The 19,115-nt window shown below is 44.0% G+C and overlaps 1 protein-coding gene across 1 annotated transcript in view; it reads right to left on the bottom strand.

Annotated features, from left to right (window-relative positions):
- SUSD6 (sushi domain containing 6) overlaps positions 1-19,115 on the bottom strand; it is an 80,143-nt gene that overhangs the window by 35,567 nt on the left and 25,461 nt on the right. The window contains exons 2-3 of the mRNA XM_086462825.1: positions 14,208-14,396; positions 9,711-9,740 (exon numbers count right to left, since the gene is read on the bottom strand). Of these exons, the coding sequence (XP_086318951.1) occupies positions 9,711-9,740; positions 14,208-14,328 (151 nt within the window). The 5' untranslated portion in view covers positions 14,329-14,396. The remainder of the gene's footprint in view (positions 1-9,710; positions 9,741-14,207; positions 14,397-19,115) is intronic.

Raw genomic sequence — 19,115 nt, 5'->3', positions numbered from 1 at the left:
CAATTATTTTTACTGAATTGCCTCCTCTTCTTTTAAAATTTGCAATCTTGCTAAAAGTACATTTGAAAAAACCCACAAGTTTGCTACTAGCTATTTCCAAGTAATTAAATTCATTAATCCAAACAAGGAGCAAGGGAAATAAAACTTTCTCCTTCATCCTTTTTCCCCCTCCTCTTACTCCATAATAATTGTAAATGCTCTTATCCCTAAATATTACAACCAGCACTGATTCATTCTAATTTTTGCTGTTCTCATCTCTCTCTTGCAAGCCTTAAAACAGTAATTGCCCTGAAATTGTAAAGAACGACAGAGGGGTCCCCCACCAGTAAACCTAAAATTTCATCAATTCCTCAGAAACCAGGCTGTTGTTTCCTGCATTCTTTAGCTCCCAGGTTTTTACTTCACAGCATTCAGATTTACAGTTTTACTTCTTCTCCAGCCTGCTTCCACCATAATACTGAATATTTCATTTCTATCATCACTACCAGAAAGGGTGTTTCAAAAAGAGGATGTAGAAACTCACACATCCCAAAACCAGCCACACAAAGATGCACAGTAGCTAAGCCGAACTGCAAATTCAAAAGCCTGTGCAACCACAGCTGGATGCACAGTGACTCAGTGACTAAGTGACTAACTTCCCAAGCAGACAGCTGGCAGATTTGCATAGCTGTGTCTGCCGGCGCATTTGCAGAAACAGAAAAAAGGAGAGGGCAAGACAGGGTGATCACAGGGACTTGAGACTCTGCCACCCTGTGCTCTCTGCCCAGCTCATACAAGGTACAGGGTGGGCACCCAAAAGCTCCCTCCACCTTCACTCAGCGCAGGTTCAGTTGAGCATCTAATGTTTAAGACACTCCATCCTTGCTGAAGTTTATAGACAGATGTGTGCTTTACAGAAATAAGCAGATTAGAACAGGCCTGGAGACTGGCAGAGTCAAAAATATGTTGAACAAGCACACGCACCTTGTCAGCACCCACCACACTCCTGGAAGGCCTTCCACAGTTCCTGTTTTCACACAGAGAAGTTAAATGCCTCCTTTCCTCAGCACACCAAGTACCCTGCGCCGCTGTGTTTACAGAGGAAACTGTACTTCTGCTCCTCGTTGATGCCCTGAGGGACAGCTTATCTATGGCCCAGGCCTGGCATCCCTCAGGAAGAGCTATGCAGCCGGCCTCTGGCTGTTTGTCCCGGAGCAGTGACTCATGGCAGGAGGCCTGGCTCCTGGTTGCTCCCAGAGCAACGGCCAGCAGCGGGGATGCAGGCCAGCACTTCCCAAAACCACTTGGTGAACAACGCCCTATGTGAACATGCAGAAGTCCTTATGGGCACACGCAAAGATTAAGGCCTGTGAACACTTCAACCTAGGCATATAATAATGTCTCCTCAAAACACACCTTTCCCTTCTTATTCAGCAGATCTAGACACACAGCACTAGCAATACTGCTCAGGACAAGGCTTCAGGCAACCACCAGCATTTTCTGCTACATGCCCTCCAACCATGCTCACAGTCAAGCCAAGGGGCTCCTATTTTGGACACTGTGGGTCAGCTACAACTTTAGGGCCCATATGTAGTTGAAGAGGTTGCACGAAGTACTCTCGCCTCTCCCTCGTAGGCAAACAATACAATTCTCTTTCTTCTCTTGCCCCAGGGACCAGAGGACCAATCTGCCTGGCCTGATCCGTCATTTCCACAACTAATGGAACCGGATAGGAGAGAGCAACCATGGGGATTTCCCACTAGAGCCCAGCATATGTAGGGTCTTAATGCAAGTTTCCAGCACAAGCAACACTGGAAAGGGAAAGTGAACTTAGAATCACAGAATGGTTTGGGTCAGAAGGGACTTTGATTCATCTAGTTCCAACCCCCTACTCACCCCTGCCGCCATGGGCAGGGACACCTTCCCCTAGACCAGGTGAAAAACAAAGATCAACTGAGTATTGATCCAAGGTGAGGGTCATGCAACAAAGTTGCAAGAGTCAGGAGTTAAGGTTTACTAGAGGAATTTTTGTTTTTAAACAAGACTTTATAAAAACACAATCATTTTCCCAAGGAACTGTCCTGAAATCCTGTGCCTTGGCACAGAAAGTGTTTTTTGGTACCACAAGAGGTATGGAAGGCAGACAATAAATAGGCTGTGTGTGCTGCCCATTTCTTTTGGTTGAAATACATGAGACAAACTAATATAATTACCTTAACTTCTTCCTGTAAGCATGACTTCGGGATACTTCTCTAGCATACAGTTGCAATCCCAGTGCAGATCCTTTAATTTAACTTTTCCATTAGAAAATTCTCAGACAGTCACTGCAAATCAGCAAGAAAGAATGCTATCAACAGCAACTTCACAGCTACGAGCCCACATTTAGGCCAATAAACCACCAGCTTCCTTGCAACAGCAACAACTCACTTTTAACATGGTGTGGCCACCTTCGCCAACCCTTCAGTATCCTCACGGGGGTGGGGTGGGAAGCAGAGACAGCCAGAAAGCAGCTTTTCAAGAAACATCTAAAATACCCTCCCTCCCTCAGAACCTGGGGGCTGGGGTAATCCCCGTTTTCAAATGCTAATGTCATTACAACCATAGCACCAGAAGACAAGCGGTGGGGCCTGGGTGACAGAGCATCCGCTGTGCCCTTACACAGATGATTTAAACTGGGCCTTTTGTAAGTCTCCTCCCCAAAGCTCCCTGCTCGGCATCATGCTTGACAGGAGCTGCAGCTGCCATCCAACGCTCCCGAGGAGCAGGGGTGGAAAGATCAAGCTGATGAATTCATGCGTGAGGGGCGGGGGCCCGGGGCGCAGTGGCCATACACCATGGTTTTGTGTCCTCCCAAAGCGTACGCGAGGACAAAGACGGGCTCAGGGAAGACTTGATAAAAGGCAAAGCAAAAGGTCCTCGACTGCTTTCTTGCTACTGCTAAACAACTGCACGATAGTAAAAAACTTTACAGCTGGTCACTAACCTGAGCATGACAGATGCTGGTACAGGAGAGAACAGCTCAAAGAAACTAATCAACAGAAACACATCTATCCTCACAACCCCAGGAACCAGCTCAGCCTCGGGGAGGAACCCCTCCCTTGCAGAAAACTACTCCAAAGGGATGGAGAGCAGTCAACTTCCCCGCAAAAGCAACTGGAACTAGCTGCTGTGGGGACATCGGAGACCAGACTGGGCACCACAAGTTTTATCCTGCCATCATGCAGGAATCACCAGGGAAAACAGACTTCAAGTAATGATTCTGTTTTAAATACTACAGGATTTGCTGGGGGGGGGGGGGGGGGAGTGTTTTCTGCAACTCACCATCTCCTACCATCTCCCAGAGAGCCTCCCACTACAGGAGAAAAGGGAGATCATCACTGCAATGTCTGAGAAGTAAATCAAACTAAGTTTTACACCAGGTGAAATACAGGTTAACTGGAAAAGCAAGCTACAGACTGAAACAACATTTGCCATTCACAAACACTGCTGCACTTAGAGTGATTCCCACTTGACTATTAGACTGGGTGAAGCTGCTCTACCACCACAGAAATAGTATGTAAGAGCCCCAAATCCCTCTGCCAGAAAAGAAATGGAAACTATTCCAACCTGAAAGTTCAGTCATCCCACTGCTGCTTAGGTGTTTGAACACCTAACCTATACAGAAGTATCTGCGTGTAATTGGGAGGCCAGCCTCTATTGCCACAGAAAGAAGAAAGGTCACAGACCGCTCTGGAAAGGGAGATGTGTTTGGTTTTCTTTGTGAAGCGTGCACACTGGCAAGCAGCTTTGAAATGCTGCCACCAAATCCAAATCATTTTTAAATGAAAAACACAAAAGCTTCGGTTCTGCAGGCACCCTTCTGTTAGTGTTACTGACCAACCAATGTCAGGAGAAAAATTCCATCCATTTAAAGCAACTAATTAAGTTAAGAGTTCAGCGGAAGGAAATAAGACTTAGTGATAGATGCTTCCCTGCTGTCAGAGGATGCAGAACAGATATTCATTTTCATCCTCTCAAATCTCTCCACAGCACCAGACGCAGCCAAGCATGAAATCCTCCTGACCTGCCCAATACAAGTGGCAGGTGGCGAGAGGTATGCCATAAAATAGTTAAGTATTTGCTCACCCTGACTGTAGTCAGAGAATGAATCTCCTCACAACACCCTAAGTAGCAGCTTCCACTGGTCTCTCTTGGTTTTACTGACAGCAAGAATCAAGGATGCTAAAAGCAGCCTTACTTGCGTACCACATGACAGGCTGCAACATCCTCTTCCCCCCATGCAGTCATACCACTGCCCACCCAAGGACTCAACTCCTACATGGGATCAGCTCATGACTGAAAAAAGCTGGTTAAAGTGGGATCAATATAAGAAAAAAAAAAAAAAAAAAAAAGAAACAGTGCTCTGAAAAGTTGCTCCAGCCCCAAGGAGTCTCCACAGCTGGAAGCAGGTGCCATGAGGCAGTCAGTTCTCCAGGTTGCTCAGAGGAGACAGAACTTTTCACAGGGGCTAACGTCTTCCCGTCTTCCAGCACAGCACCCACACTGCCTTACACCAGCAGAGAGTGATCTGGCCATCACTGCATGCACTCCTCTCCCACACAGCATAGTTGTGCTAACAGTGTCTGACTGCCAGTCTTGTGACCTGCCTCAGACCAAACTTGCCAGCTATTTGTTTCACTACCACTTCAGTGACACAAAATTGAACAAGAGTCTTGTACCAACAGAATGCTCAGCTCTCCCAGCATGGTACATCTCCCTCAAGTATTCCAAAAGTGAAGTCTAGCTTTCTAAATGCCATGGAGGAAAGAGACACCATCAAAGCACAAACTCAACTTTAATGCAACATTTAAGTATTTGAGAAGTAAACGCAAATAAAGAGAATCAAAGTCAGAAGGCCCAAAGGTTAAAATTATACTAGCTCAAGGACATCACATTTCTACATCACAGCAAGACTCATTTCTGCTTTGGGCTACTGGCAATAACATTTGCAACAAGACTAGCTTGTTGGGAAAGACAAAGAACTGGAAGATTAAAAGAATACAACTGTAAGAACAAACTTGCCATCTTCATGGATTTCACAAAGACTTGCACTCAAAGGCAAACTCATTGCAGCTTGTGACTAGGTTCAGATTTATCACCTTAAATATCAAAAAGGAGTAATTTCCTCAGTTGAGAGAAAAGTGACAGTTGAACCTAAACACTCAAATGATAAAGCCTTTATCCTTTCTTAATATAACTTCAGTCAATTATGCACAAGAAAGTTTACAATGAAACCTGAAGGTTGTCCTCCAGGAGCATTCAAAGCTTACCTTCGCTAGGGAAAGCAAAACCAGCAACAGAATGGCAGTAGTACTAGCTTTAGGATAATACAGAGCATTACAGTTATGGCCCTTTGCCTGTGCTAAAATAAGTAAAGATCTGCTGCAGCATAATGTGTGGCTCAGCACAACTCTGACAGTACGGGTCCTTTTCAAGAAGCACGTCACCAGGCCTAAACTTGAACTACTAAGACAGGTTACACAGCATGCACATCCCCAGGACTCTGAATTTCAAAGTTAGCTCCTCTGAAGGTAGGAGTGGAACAGGCCAGAGGAAACTGCTAAAACCCCACATCTCTCCCCTCCCAGCCAGGGATAAATCAACAGCTATGGGTTTTGTATGACACACCAGAAGCACACTCCTAAAGGCCTCTGCAGCATGAGACTAATCTTCAGGATGCTGGTTGTCCAGAGTAGAGGCAGCATCCAAAGTCCCTAGCCCACTCTGATGTAACTTCATTCCACACACACAGTGACAGATCCCACCCAGAAAACATCACCATCAGCAGGGAGTGATACTTCAGTGTTGACGAGGACCCAGGGTCTAGCAGCTTTAATAGGTTTATCTTGTTTACAGGAAGCGTTCCTCTACAGTGGGTGTAGCAGCCAAACAAATGCAGGATGGGGGAGACTAGCAAAGCAGCTTAACAACAAAATAGAACACAAACTAAGAAAAGCAGAACTTTCTGAGAAAGTCATGGATATTTCTCTAAGCATGGCAGCAACTTCCACTTCAAATTCCTCCCTATGTCTTGGTTCACACAGCTGCTATATGGTCTTTTGCAGTTCCCCCCCTGGATCTCCAGCCATGATGGCAGACATAGACAGTGCTCCAGTAACTGGCATCTTCACCCTGCTCTGTTCCTGCCTTGAGGCTGCAGTCCCTGGAAGGCACACACGCTTTGTAACCCTCAAGTTCTGAAACTCTGTCAGCATCTCATTAGTCAGTCGTGTTGCATATAGAAAAGCCTCAAAAGCCTGATGTAGTACAGGCATATTCTGCACCCTGCTGCATAAAGACACTCTTACCTAACCATTAAAAAAATAAACATACATATATATATATTTCTACTACAGTCCTACCTCCCAAGGCCATACTATTCTCAACCATACTAATCTGCTTGCATAACTAAAACACTACCTTCTTTCAGGACTTACACTACTTAACCAGTAAGCCACTAATTGGCTTTTCAAACCACTAGGATTTTTCACAACTCCACCTGTGGAAACCTTCACCTTCCTGTTTTGCTGTACTCCTCTGTCCCTCTCCTCTCCTTCCTAGAATCTTATTCTCCTCTGATTCTCATTCACCTTCAATCTATTCTACCACCTTCCTACAAATCTCCATTAGCTTCTACTCCTTTTCTATGCCTGAAGACTCTCTACATAGCCCTATCTCCTTCAAAATATTCTAGTTCTACCTAAACCAGAAAAACTTCCCCTGTTGTCTCAGCAGCTGGCATGTCAGCTGAAAAAGCAGCAAAAGAAAATGCAAAGTTCCCTAAAACCCAAAATCAGTAAGACCACGAAACAGTTTTATTCTCTTTCTGATGGATAGTTTTATGGGTGCCTAAGGGTATATCTTACACAAAACTCATTATACACCATGTTGGTCTTTTTCTCAGGACATAGAAAATGTTCTTTCAAGCCAGAAAAGCAGGAGCTGCCTCTGGCTTTCTAGTTATGACTCTGCATGTGTCAGGCCTACCATGTTTTTTCCCTGTCTGTGGGTTGAAAATTCAACACGTGCTTATCTTGCTCTATAGCAAAGCAATATTTTTCAAATCAGACATGCTTCTCCCTTTACTGACAAAGTAAAAGATGTATCTCAAAAGCAGCAGCGTTTCCTTCTGCTCTAACAAGAAAGATTTTCCTCATTGAATTAAGATGACTGGCTAGACAGAAAATGCTGAATCCACAGGATTTAAAGACGGTCTTTTATTACCCTGCTGTTCAACTCTTTGGCTTCTCTTTCCCCTGAAATGCCTCTTTACCATGCCAAGCAGATAAATGTACTTATCCTTGCATTCACGGCATTGGTCTTATAGAGAAGGAACACAGGAGGCACCTCCATCACACACCAGACAGGCCAAGGTACACAAGCAGTGACAGAGCATCCCCACAAGCTCTTGAGATTAGGCAGTCTTCTCAACACAGGAACTCCAAAAGTTCCCTTCTCCCTTCCATAATAAAAGGATCACTGTACTAGGCTGGACCAAAACACTCATTTTATTCTTCAGCAGTTTAACAACAAGGCCCTCTAGCCCAATCCACCTAGCACATCCTTTAACTCATCTAAGCAGCCTCATACCTAAGGGGTTACTTCAAATCCCTTACATGGTATCTGGAAGCAAGCAGTCCTCCAGCTTCAGTACAACACTCTGCAGAAGTAGAGCCTCGGGGAAATTCCTGCTTGCAGAGGAAGACGAACACTCCCCAACACTCCCCCGAGGTTTCAGTTCATTAAAATGAAAACGGTTTTTTTAGATGCAGATCAGCGCACACAGATAAGCAGGTACAACCCCTTGAGACAATGCCATAATCCTGTCACTGAGTTCCAGTTACTGTCACAAAGGTAGAGGCATTTTTGAGCTTGCTGTTCAAGCACCCTACCTTCAGCTCTTGACTATCAGCAGCTTGTTACCAGCAGTGTTTTAGCAATCCTCATCTAGACATAGATCACTGAACATAGGGCCTTGACAGATTCAGCAACAAAAGCTGAAGGCTCAACAGTCTACAGCTGCCTACCTTGCCCTACCACTTGTTTGCCTCTTATCACCCATGTAAGCATGCTGGGAACATATCTACTCTACAGCTTTACCAACTACACACCAGCTACTCCAGTAGTATTTGCCGTAACAGCCCAGGCTGAAGGCTGCCACAGCTCCAGAGCAAACTTACTACTTGTTCTGCCATCCCCGCTGCCGAGTCAGTAATAGCTGGCAGCATAAACAGGAGGTGGTAACTGCTTGTGCTGCTACAATTAAACGTACAGGCTGGAGAAGCAATGGCACACACTGGTTGCAAAGATGAACAACATTCAACATATCCTAAAACCAGCTGCAATGGTAACCAGTTTAGGACTCAAAAGGGACAGAAGCAAGCAGCAAAGGAATCGTCAAATGGCACATGGTGATAGCAAGCAAACCTTTTGTCCCACTGTCAGGACTTTTCCCATGAGACTAGGAACAAATCCAAACTCCTCCCAAATGATTGGCTCAAGCAGATAAAGGAGGAGGACTCCGTGATAGAAGGAAGCTGCATAAGACGACAGACAAGTCCATATCTTCAGCCTAACATACAGCAGTCATCAAGGGACACCAGGATGGTGATGAGTCAGAACTCCAACTGAAGTTCACAAATACTGTCTCTTGAAGAACAAACCATGCCATTCCGCGCCGCTCCTGCTTCTGTCTACAACAAAGCTCCTACCATTTTCCATCTTTCAACACTGCAGCCCAAGAAGCTGTACCAGACAACTTGAGTTATTTCCTAAAGCAGCTTTTCCTGCTAGTAACCACAGCCAAAGATTGAAAGCCTCTTAATTCTAGGTGTGTGTGATATCAGTCTTGCCAAGAGCAAAATCCAGACACTGGATAAAAATCCAGGATTCAGAGTATTCCATCAGCTCTTCTCCTATCTCCCAGTCTCTGAAGACCAAAATTTGGTATGTGGCAAAATGCCCCTCCCATACCTTTAAGTACTTCATTATGAACCCATTCCTCTGACTGTTTCCTGTATTCTTCTTTTTTTTTTTTTTTTTTTTGGAGGAAAGGGGAAGTTCAGACTAAACAGATCAAACTTCAGAGTTCAAAAAGATTTACACAAAATTTTATATATTTTGAACAGATACAGAAGCCAAATATGCTTTCCAATTCCTCCCAAAGTAACGTACATCCGTAACATGTACACAGGAAAGATTTTAGACTTTTTCCAAGCACAGGAATTGAAAAGCAGGAGTATCCAATGGAATATATCCAAAGTCATGCTCTGTGATGAGATGCTCACTTTTCTTGATTAAAGGGAACAAAAGGATTTTTTGCCTCAGCTTGCCCCCCCTGTTGTCTCAATCCTCTCTGGCAGCCTCTCAAAACTCTCACAAGCAGTATCTCTCTGTGTTTTAATGGAATATTTATTCTATTTGCTTTTTTTTCTTGGGTCATTTGAAGTTAAATGCTGTAGAAGGCACACAAATCCCTTCAAGCACAGTGAAACATATGAAGTTGATCTCCCTCTCTCAAACAGAGGGCAGTCATCTTCCCCAAATACTATGGACAAAAATGGAGATGGGGCATAGAGATGGATCTCAGCCTATCCAACACAACAAAAGTATAATGGGAATCCTAGCTCACAGCCATTTATATTTATGAGTAAAACATCACACTCATTTCTCATAGTAAGCAGTCTACTCACATGCAGGTCCTTTGGATTTGCCAAGCCAACCTAGGACAGACAAAAGGAAAATTCAGGATTACTATTATGCTTGCTTGAACTCATCCTTCAACCATTAGAACTGGTTAAAATTAAACAACTGTGGTTTCTTGAGATCTCTATTACTCACTTCAAGCCAGCTGCTTAAATAGCACTGCCTGGATCAGTGTAGTGACAGCATGAATATTTTTATTTAAATAGTCTAATTCTGGGCCCATCTGCATCTGCTTCCTAGCCACCTTTGCGGCCTGGCCATTACCCTGCAGCTCCTCACCATGCTCTTCTGCACTGCTCTGCTCTCCTCTAAAGGGACTGGAAAGAGGAACTGCACCTGAAACTGCTCCCCCTTCTTTCCATGGAGAACTACACACTTCTTCGGGCTGACCCTGTAATTCTTCCAAACCCACACTTACATGGAACATGCAGGTTAGAATCAAGATCCTCTGTTCACACATGATACGACCCCACATTTCTGTCTGGACATCCAATGTTACAGTGTCCTTGTTTTCACGACCGTTGAATTCATCCCTAGCTGTATAATGCCTTCCTTTCAGCTGCCTAATCAGAGACAACCTCTGCTTTCCACAGATTCCCAAAGAACAGGAACAAGTCTGAATCTGCTCAGTGACTGGAGTGCGCTCTAACAAGCTGTTCTATGCAATGCAAACAAATACCAGTGGTATCCAAGAGCTTCTGTGCAGAATAACCTTGGCACTGAAAAGACCTTAGAACAGCAAGCAGCAGATTGGCTGCATTTGTGTCAGAGACAACACACAGGAATGAAGTCGTTTCAGTTTATTCAAGCTCAATTTATCATTTTAATTGCAATCTTAAAAATTAAAGAGTTAGCTTTGTAGCATTTCACATGTGATCAGTTAAAAATCAGGCTGTGTCTAAATCTAAATGGACTTAGATTCACTGAGCCTGCATTATTATTAATTTTTAAAGGTTAATATTTAAACTCTTTCCTTTATGGGTATTGATACTTGCTTAATTCAGGATGTTTAATACTTTTACCAACACCTTTACTTGCATTTCCCAGGACCAGATGATGCTATTATCAATAATGAAAGGCCCAGCCTATGTTTTGATAGGTTTCTAACAGAGCTGGTTATAAATCCAAGAGAGATTACACCACTTGGAACACAAATGATAGGAAGCTTTCAGAGACTACGTATTAAAATTTAATGAACAACTTATTCTGATCCACTGTCATCCTTCCAAAAATAGGCTGGCCAGACAGGAGGACCATTGTGAGTGAGATATAAACACAAAGCCTTTGAGAGTTTGGGAATAACCTTAAGGGCCAGAGATGGGAGAGAGCAACAAAGAAAGAATGGAGAAATGTTATCTGTAGAAAAGCAGACAAAATGGTTGTTACTGCTCCTCTCCAACACTTCAAAAATTCCCCATCTCTATCTATTAAGCACCCTGGCTCTTAGCTACATTCCAGACAGACCCTCAAAGAAAACAGAAGCCTCAGCATTTCAGGTCCTTGCTTTCCAAGTCTCCTCATTCCTTCATTATTTCTGCCAACTAATCTTGCCGAACTTGCCAGACAGGGAAAAAAGGTACAATAGCGATAAAGCTCAAAAAAATACTTCTGAATGGCACTGAAGTTTCCATAAATCCTTCTCTTCTGACACAGTGTCATTGCTTGCGCATCACCAAATGCTGCATTTGTTGTGTGTTTAAAAACGTGCAGCAGTTATTTTTATATTCATGGATATCTTCCTGTGAAAAGGGAGCAGTTTCCACAAATTCTGCAGCGCACAGTGACTAAGCAACTCATCATACTCATCTCATGGCACTCGAGGATATTTGGATAGATTGCTTGAAACAAAGTACTGAAGATTTTTCTTAAAAATCCATGCATAAGTAAAATCAATTTATTACCAGAGGACAGACCAGATGCTTGCTGACTGGAAATGAGCCTGCCCTCTGCATTAACCGTGTGGCAAAGAGAACACATTCCTGCCCAGAACATGAATATATCTCTAAGCCTCCTGGAACTCAAGCAACAGAATTTCTAAACAGCAAAATTATTGCAATGCAATATACATCATATGGTTTTAAACATATGAATCACAAGCTCTGCTTTCTCACTCAGAGCTGAGCCAGCCATTGTCTCCATGCTTGTCTGTCTTTTTATGAGAACATTCTTCAGCTTTTGTGGCAATTGTAAGCATGTCACATTGGCCCCGCATTCAAGATAAGCATTACCACCGAGAGATTTAATACAATCTCTTGCTTCGTGTTAACATCGCTTTGCTCTGCCTGCTCTGAATGATTTTGCGATGTAAAGTAATAAAGTGAGGACAGTGGGGTGGTTGGGGGACAAAGATGAGGGAAAGAAGATTTTCCAAGCGCCTCCCCAGTATTCTTTGTTTCTCCATCTGGCTCTCTGCTCCTCGGCCGACTTGCTCATTAATGTTACTCATGCCGGCGTGCTGCTGCAGGTGCAGCTCTCCAGGCCCATGACGCATCGCTGAGCACCCCCATCCCTCCCAGCAATTGGCACTTGGGTTGCTACCTCCCAGACTCAGAAAACCTGGACATGGAAGCGCTCCTCCACAAGCCCTTCCCCTCCCCCAGGATTTTTCCCCCCTGCATGTCTTGCCCTCTGCTATGATCTTGGGCTCCCCTCCACACACACTCACTTTCTCACTGCCCCTGCAGGAAATGGTTCATGCCTAGCCACTATAATCCTGTTTAGCTGATGATCTGCCTTGATCAGTTTACCGTAGCTGGTTTCAGGTCCTGAAGCAAAAGGAACACAGAAAGGGAAACAATGCAGAAGTCCTCTGACACGCTGAACTAGTGCTTTTATTAAAGTGATTGGATGCCTCAAAAATGATACTAAAAAGGCTTGCCAGTACTGTGGCTGCTTTTCCCCATCCAGCAACCCTGTGCAGCACAAGGTATTTGCATACTGATTATAGACTCAATCGAAAGTGTGTGCAGTGTGTAATGAGAGTTTCAGATGGGGATGGTGCACTCCAGCCCCAGGCTGGGAGGCATATCTGACAGGCCTACATCTGAAACGAGGCGGTGACATTAGCACCAATAACAGCCAAGACCGGAAAAAAAAAATAATCAAGAATAAACCAGATCCAAAAAGACCTTGTCCCTTTCCCAGTCTCACTATCTGTTCTTGCCAATCTGTCACACCTCTTGTGTTGTCCCCCGTCCGTCCGTGTCGTGTGTGTGTCCGTCCCCGTCCCCCGTCGTCCCCGTCCCCGTCCCCCCCATTACCTACAAAGCCAAAATCAGGCCAGGAAGACATACAAGCCTGGCATACACAATTTCTGCAGCCTCTCCCTTCCAACTTCAAGCACCAGAAATACTAAAAGGAAAGCAACTCCTCCTCCAGCAGTTTCCAGCACCAGAAGATTTTTCCATAAAGGATCACCTTGGCTTTGAGTGCATCTGAGAACTAACATTTATTCTGTTCTATCACAGAGAGGCCAATTCCAGCTTCACTGATGCTGAGGAGTGTTGGTCATGGGGCATTTTCACGTGCCACAAAATGTCAAGTATATAGGACTTTTCAGAGTTACGTCAAGAACTGAGGTTTTGTTTTCAAAGACAAGCTATTGCTCTACATCGCAACAGCTGCTGAAGTCAAATCTATGTGGTTTTTTGACAGTAACCTCCTTCAAAGTTCTGTGCAAGAGCACACAAAGTTATTCCTTCCATCCCATGCCACTTATGATCAGGCATCTCTCTACAGACAAAAACTACATCACAGCTGGTCTGAGAAAAGAGATCTATTTCAGGGCGTACTGGGTAAACAAGCACATACTTCACATCACGTACTACATTGTGAGTATCCAGTATTATTTTCTTATTCCACTCATTTCTAAAAGGCAGATTCCCTCATCTCTGCCGACATTTTACATATCATCCCATTGCACTGCTGTTTAAGCTACTGACAACACTTGTCCATCAGATAAACATCAAGAAGTTAGAAAGGGGAGAGGGAAACACTCAAGCTGCAAAGAAGATCTAAGGGAGGGGTGCAGTTAGCAGGTGTTGAGGTGTCAGAAGACAGCACACAAGGGAACACTGAAAAGATTCATCAGCTGTGCAAAGAGCTGAAGACAGTCTGTGCTTCCAAGACTACTTCACACGAGCAGTTGCTACAGGTCATACAGATAAGAGTGTCTACATGAGAATCTCACTCAACCAAAACACAGTCCATGCTCTTGAGACAGTCCAAGTGCCACCCCCAGCTGCAGTGAAGGGATGAGAATGGAGGAGAAAAAAAGCTGGCGGAATCTAAGTGACAGGGTAAAGGACAAGCACTTATTTACCAACATGCAAGACTCATTCAGTTCAGACCTGGCTCTCTGCTTAACAAGTAGCAATGGAGTTTTTACTGTGAGTACTGAAAGATGTGTACATGCATCCATTATCACCAGCTTCCCCATAAAAATTATACCCCTACCCTGCAACATATGCAAAGGTTTCACTTACCTGTGGCCTGTGCTTCCAAGATAAAGGTACCAAAGATAACTAGCAGAAGAAATAACCCATGGCTAGTCAAGGTAAGAGACAATCCTGTGTTGCTCTTTGGTGCTACCATTCCATGGCACATCTTTTACCCACCAAAGTTTCTTTTTCAAAAAATTCCCGAAAGATCCAATTGATCAGGAGCACCTTGGTCTAGAAAAACAAAGAAAGAAACAGTAAGTGTTGAGCCAAACATCTACAACATCTGGGGAGGGGAGGAAAAGGGGAAATGCAGAAACAAACAAAAACAGCCTTTTGCATGTTCTAGCATTTCGGAATGGTACCAAATATTCACAGTTCACAAGGGAACAGGAGCAGAAAAGGCAATCTTCCACATAGGAAATACTACAAGGAGCTGCATTATACAGAGACCAGAACTTTTCACTCACCCTCTTAATATTTCAAGTGTGAAGACTACCTAGCTTATAATTAATTTTAGCTTTTCCTTTCAAGACAGGCCCAGAGAAGATAGCATCTGGAGAATTTGTTTCAAAATAACTTCAAGAGAGCCAGCCTTCCTATACCTCCACCATCTTTCAGAAGGTCTCCAAGACACAGCAGACTGTACTAGACAGCTAGGATAAATAAATCAGATGCTTCTTCAGCCACCTGGAAAGGCAACAGCAAATCTGACAGCCAGCCGGCAGGCAGGCAGGCAAACACACACTCATGAGAAGGAATGTAAAACAGCTTGCAAACCTCAGGTATAATGTTCTGACAGTACAGAGCACAGCAATTAAAATTGCAGGATGTGACACTGCTCATACCTGAGGACTGAGGGATTCAGCCATAGCCTATCAGGCACCGTCACAGCAAAACCAGACTTGTACACAAACACACAAAGCACAGTTGGGAGATCAAGAAAGCACAAAGTTGAGCCCCTATTTTTAACGAAGGAAAAAGACACAGCAGAACACGTCCCACCAAGCTGGTTTCAGCCTGCAAGACCTCCAATGGTAACTTTGGACCTGGATGAATACCAATGTCATGCGTAACTCCAATGCTCGTGAAAGAAAGCTGGGACTAAAAATCTGTGTGCACTGGTTTTACAAAGAAGGAAGGAGAAAACTGGGATAAAGACAACCAGGTGAGTGATGGAGTAAAACAAACAAAAGCAAACCCAAAAACCCCAAACCAAACAAAAAACCACATGGAGACACACAGACACATTTCAGCACTTTATCACACTATTCCTCACAGACATCTGAAGCTCTCAGGGAAAAAACCAAAACCCTGGAGAAACTAATGTTTCTTTACACTTGACCACAGGAATACTTTTAATTTTGAGGGAAACCCCATTCAGCCACAGCTTCTTCACTTAAATGGATATTCATACTGAAGTGGGATTTTTTTTTTTTTGGCCAAGTCTCCAAAGCAAATTCAAAACTCCAAACAAACTTGAGAGGTGCAGAGGTGGGTATTGTACTCTCTTGTACCCTGTGACAACAGATGGGAGACCTGGGTCAGTACTCCTACTACTAGGGAAGGCAGTGTGACTTTCAGATGCTTAAGTACTTTTGAGATGACATCAGCATGCCAGCACTGACCAGAGAAACCCACAACTCAAACAGCCACAACTCTCATGTCCAATTACTCAGGCAAAAGAGAAGCTGCATTATGGGAGGGAATATGTAGATCTGTCATTAAACCTGGAAGTCATCCTAGTGAAAACAGGGTTTTCTTAGTTCTGTGTCACTACTTTACTCATATTTACTTCACAAAAGGGCTGTCTTTAAAATGTGGATCTTTCAAGTCAATTAGTCTCTACCAAAGAATAATTCTTTTTCTGCATACACCCCCGCCTTGAAATGTCATTTCAAGACGACATTTAAACTGCCATGTGGCAAGTCTTGAGCTGATGCTACAATAAACTCTGTGTCTGCCCCTTTTATTTCTTGCTTCATTTGGAGAGGGAGGGAGAGAAGTGAAGCTATCCCACTCTACGCCCATAGCACAGTCTATAGATTTCTCATGTCTTCCATAGACGAGAAGCAAATGTTTCATTCACCAAACTCCTACCATGCAGAAAGGAGTAAGGATGTTGCCGCTCACCTGCTAGATTCCTTCAGCAACAATTAGACCACAGAATGAAAAAACACTCCTCTGAAGAAAGCTAAGCCAGCTAGTCTGTACATGTCTGCCCCCTCCTCTCAAGTCAGATCTCCCACATGGAATTTAAGTTTATATTCAATTGAAGAGGCCAGCACCTGGCCTATACTCCAGGCCAACAGCTGACTGCTTTCTTCTGAGTCACTGGTCAACACCAAATTGCAGCTTTGACAAGGCAATGCGCTGTCTTCAGCAAGTGTCCCTTCTGATTAGATCAAGACAGGTCTGTCCTCCCCATTCCAATTTAATGAAGCCTCATTAGTATAACAAACTCCACAAGTCTTGCCAAGGTATGTTTCAGAGGTGGCCTTCCCTGCCCTCAGAACAGTGCTTGCCAGGTGATATATCAGCGGCCAGAAGGGGAGGTAGGGAAGAGGGCATGCAATTATCACAGAATTTGCTGAGCCACCTGAGGTGTCCTGCCTTGCCCCAGAGGCATTTTCTTCTCACAAAGATGGTGTGTGGAAGCCAGCAGACCAATTTTGGTCTCTGAACAACCAAGTTAGAGACACTTAAAACAAGAGTAGAATCAATTATTGCTTCTTCTCAATTCACTAATAGATTACTCCAAAGCACAGCACTGTTTCTCTCTTGTAAAGTTAGACACGATTTTTCCATCTCTCTTCAGCTACCAAGTCACTTGAGTCCCAGGTTACCAGGGATCCTCTCCATCAGAGGCACAGGGCTGCTCCACAAGGAATGCTGTAAATGGCTGCTGCTACGCCTACAGTAACATCCCACTAAGCTGATTTAGTTCAGTGCGGGATCTGAAGCAGACACAAAGGCAGCAAAACCATTTAGTGGAAGATAGCATTGATAAACCCCTCAGAATTGTTAGGAGACAATGGGCACAGGTACCACCTGCGAGGTTACTCCCTTGGGCTTCAGCCAAGTTATAAAACTTGTTCCCAGCCTTGACTTTTCCTTGGCAAAATTAGAAGATGAAAGAGATTCTGGCTAGATAAGAAGGTACCCTTTCTTCCCAGAGGGGAGCTCGTGGTTGGGAAGCTATTTAGACAGATATTCAACTCTATGAAAGTTGACTGTTGTTTTAGCACATTCCTTAGACCTACAGCTCAGGGGGAAGCAGCTTTCATAACAAGTCTTTAGGCCTCCACCTCCAGAAGTTAACTGGAGTGCACTGTAGAGCACACACATTAGTCAGAGACACACTCTCAGGGAGATTGCTCGATTCCTGGGTTCATATGAATCAAAGTGATTCCCTGTTTACACACAGCATTAAGGAATGGGCTGGTTTCTTTAATGGATCCTAGGAACCATGAGGCAGAATCCAACAGTAGCAAGGGCACTTCACGGTTATGGGAGGATTAAGTTTAAACAGAGATGTTTTCAAAGACAGTATTTAGTATAGCGAGCAGTTCCCATAAATACAGTAAGGAGGGGAGAGGAGATTCTCCTCTGTTAACAGGACGTCAGTCAATAGAGGTACTTTTTTTTTTTTTTTTGCTTTCTTTTTAATGTGCACTTTGAAAAACATCTACTAAATATGGGTAAGAAAATAAACCGTCCTCTATGGCCACAAAGTCAATAGCTGCACACCCTCTCAGGGAATGCTATGAACAAGAGAAAAAGTACTCATTGCTCCTGGGTCACAGCCATCCCTGGCCCTTTTCTTGAAGTCTTGTCATCAAGCAACCTTCCCAGCGATGCTTCAGAGCTAGTCCCCCTGAGTGCATGGCCAGCCCTGCTTGCACAACGAGCAGCAGTTCACTTATACATGAGCTCCCTGAAGCAGGCATCAGCTTCCACCAAAACCATGTGGGCCAGACTTCCTGCTTGCTCTTAAACCACAATCATCCAAAGAGAGCAGACTTGCATACAGCAGTAGCTTTTTCTAAGCTAAGCTGTTCAAGGACCTCTGGGACCTCTGCCATTTATCTGCTAGACCTTCAGAAGCTGCTAACTCATATCCATTGATCCAAGATCCCTTCATAAGCATACGTACATTTTCCCAGAATTATGATTAATTTTCTGATTTTTCCCTATTTCGTCACAGCAGGACTCCTAGGTCCCCATGGAAAAAGTGTTCTTTAGGAGGTCACATGCTTAGAACATGCAAGAGAACCAGATTCAGGTTCACCCCAAGGACACAGGATGTCAGGGGGGTGGAGTGGAGAGTCTGAGGCTATCCAGTAGCATAAGATGCCTGGCACAGTTATGTCCTGTGTCACCATTGCTGGAAAATGGGTCTTCCCCATTTTCTTCAGTTTGTTTAGGGAAGCATTCTATATGTTTGGAATGCTACTGGCTTGCTTTCAAACACCATACTTGAAACTTGCCAAAAGAAAATTAGTTACCCTCATGCACATCAGAAATCTCCATTTCATCCACACGGTTTCCCCTCACACATTAATACTCAGAAATCGCTTGCTGTCTCTTGAACGCACACAGCACAGATCTTGGCAGTGGGATGAGTGATGGGTGTGCACAGCATACCTTTTGAAAGGCTAAGTACAAGGATTGTTCTTGCCTCATGGTCACACTGCAGGTGGAACTTAATGTGAGCAGTGTAGTTCGGAGGATTTAACCCTCACCCTTAGTTGCTGGTTTTGCTGTATTCTTATTTTGTCTGCTTTCAATGAGCAGTCAGGCTTTAAAACAAAAAAAGTCATCCTCTTGCCTGCTTATAAGAAAAATTACAGAAAAATCAAGTCCAAGTGCCAACAGAGGAAAGAAATCCCCAATTCTATTCAGTTCCTGTAGCTAAACCAGTTTAATCAAAAGTTTTTAGAAACACTATTG

This window comes from Leptosomus discolor, chromosome 3, assembly GCF_034619465.1.
Source record: "Leptosomus discolor isolate bLepDis1 chromosome 3, bLepDis1.hap2, whole genome shotgun sequence".
Lineage (NCBI taxonomy): Eukaryota > Metazoa > Chordata > Aves > Leptosomiformes > Leptosomidae > Leptosomus > Leptosomus discolor.
The sequence above is the reverse complement of the archived record's forward strand: the minus strand, read 5'-3'. Positions and strand labels throughout refer to the sequence as shown.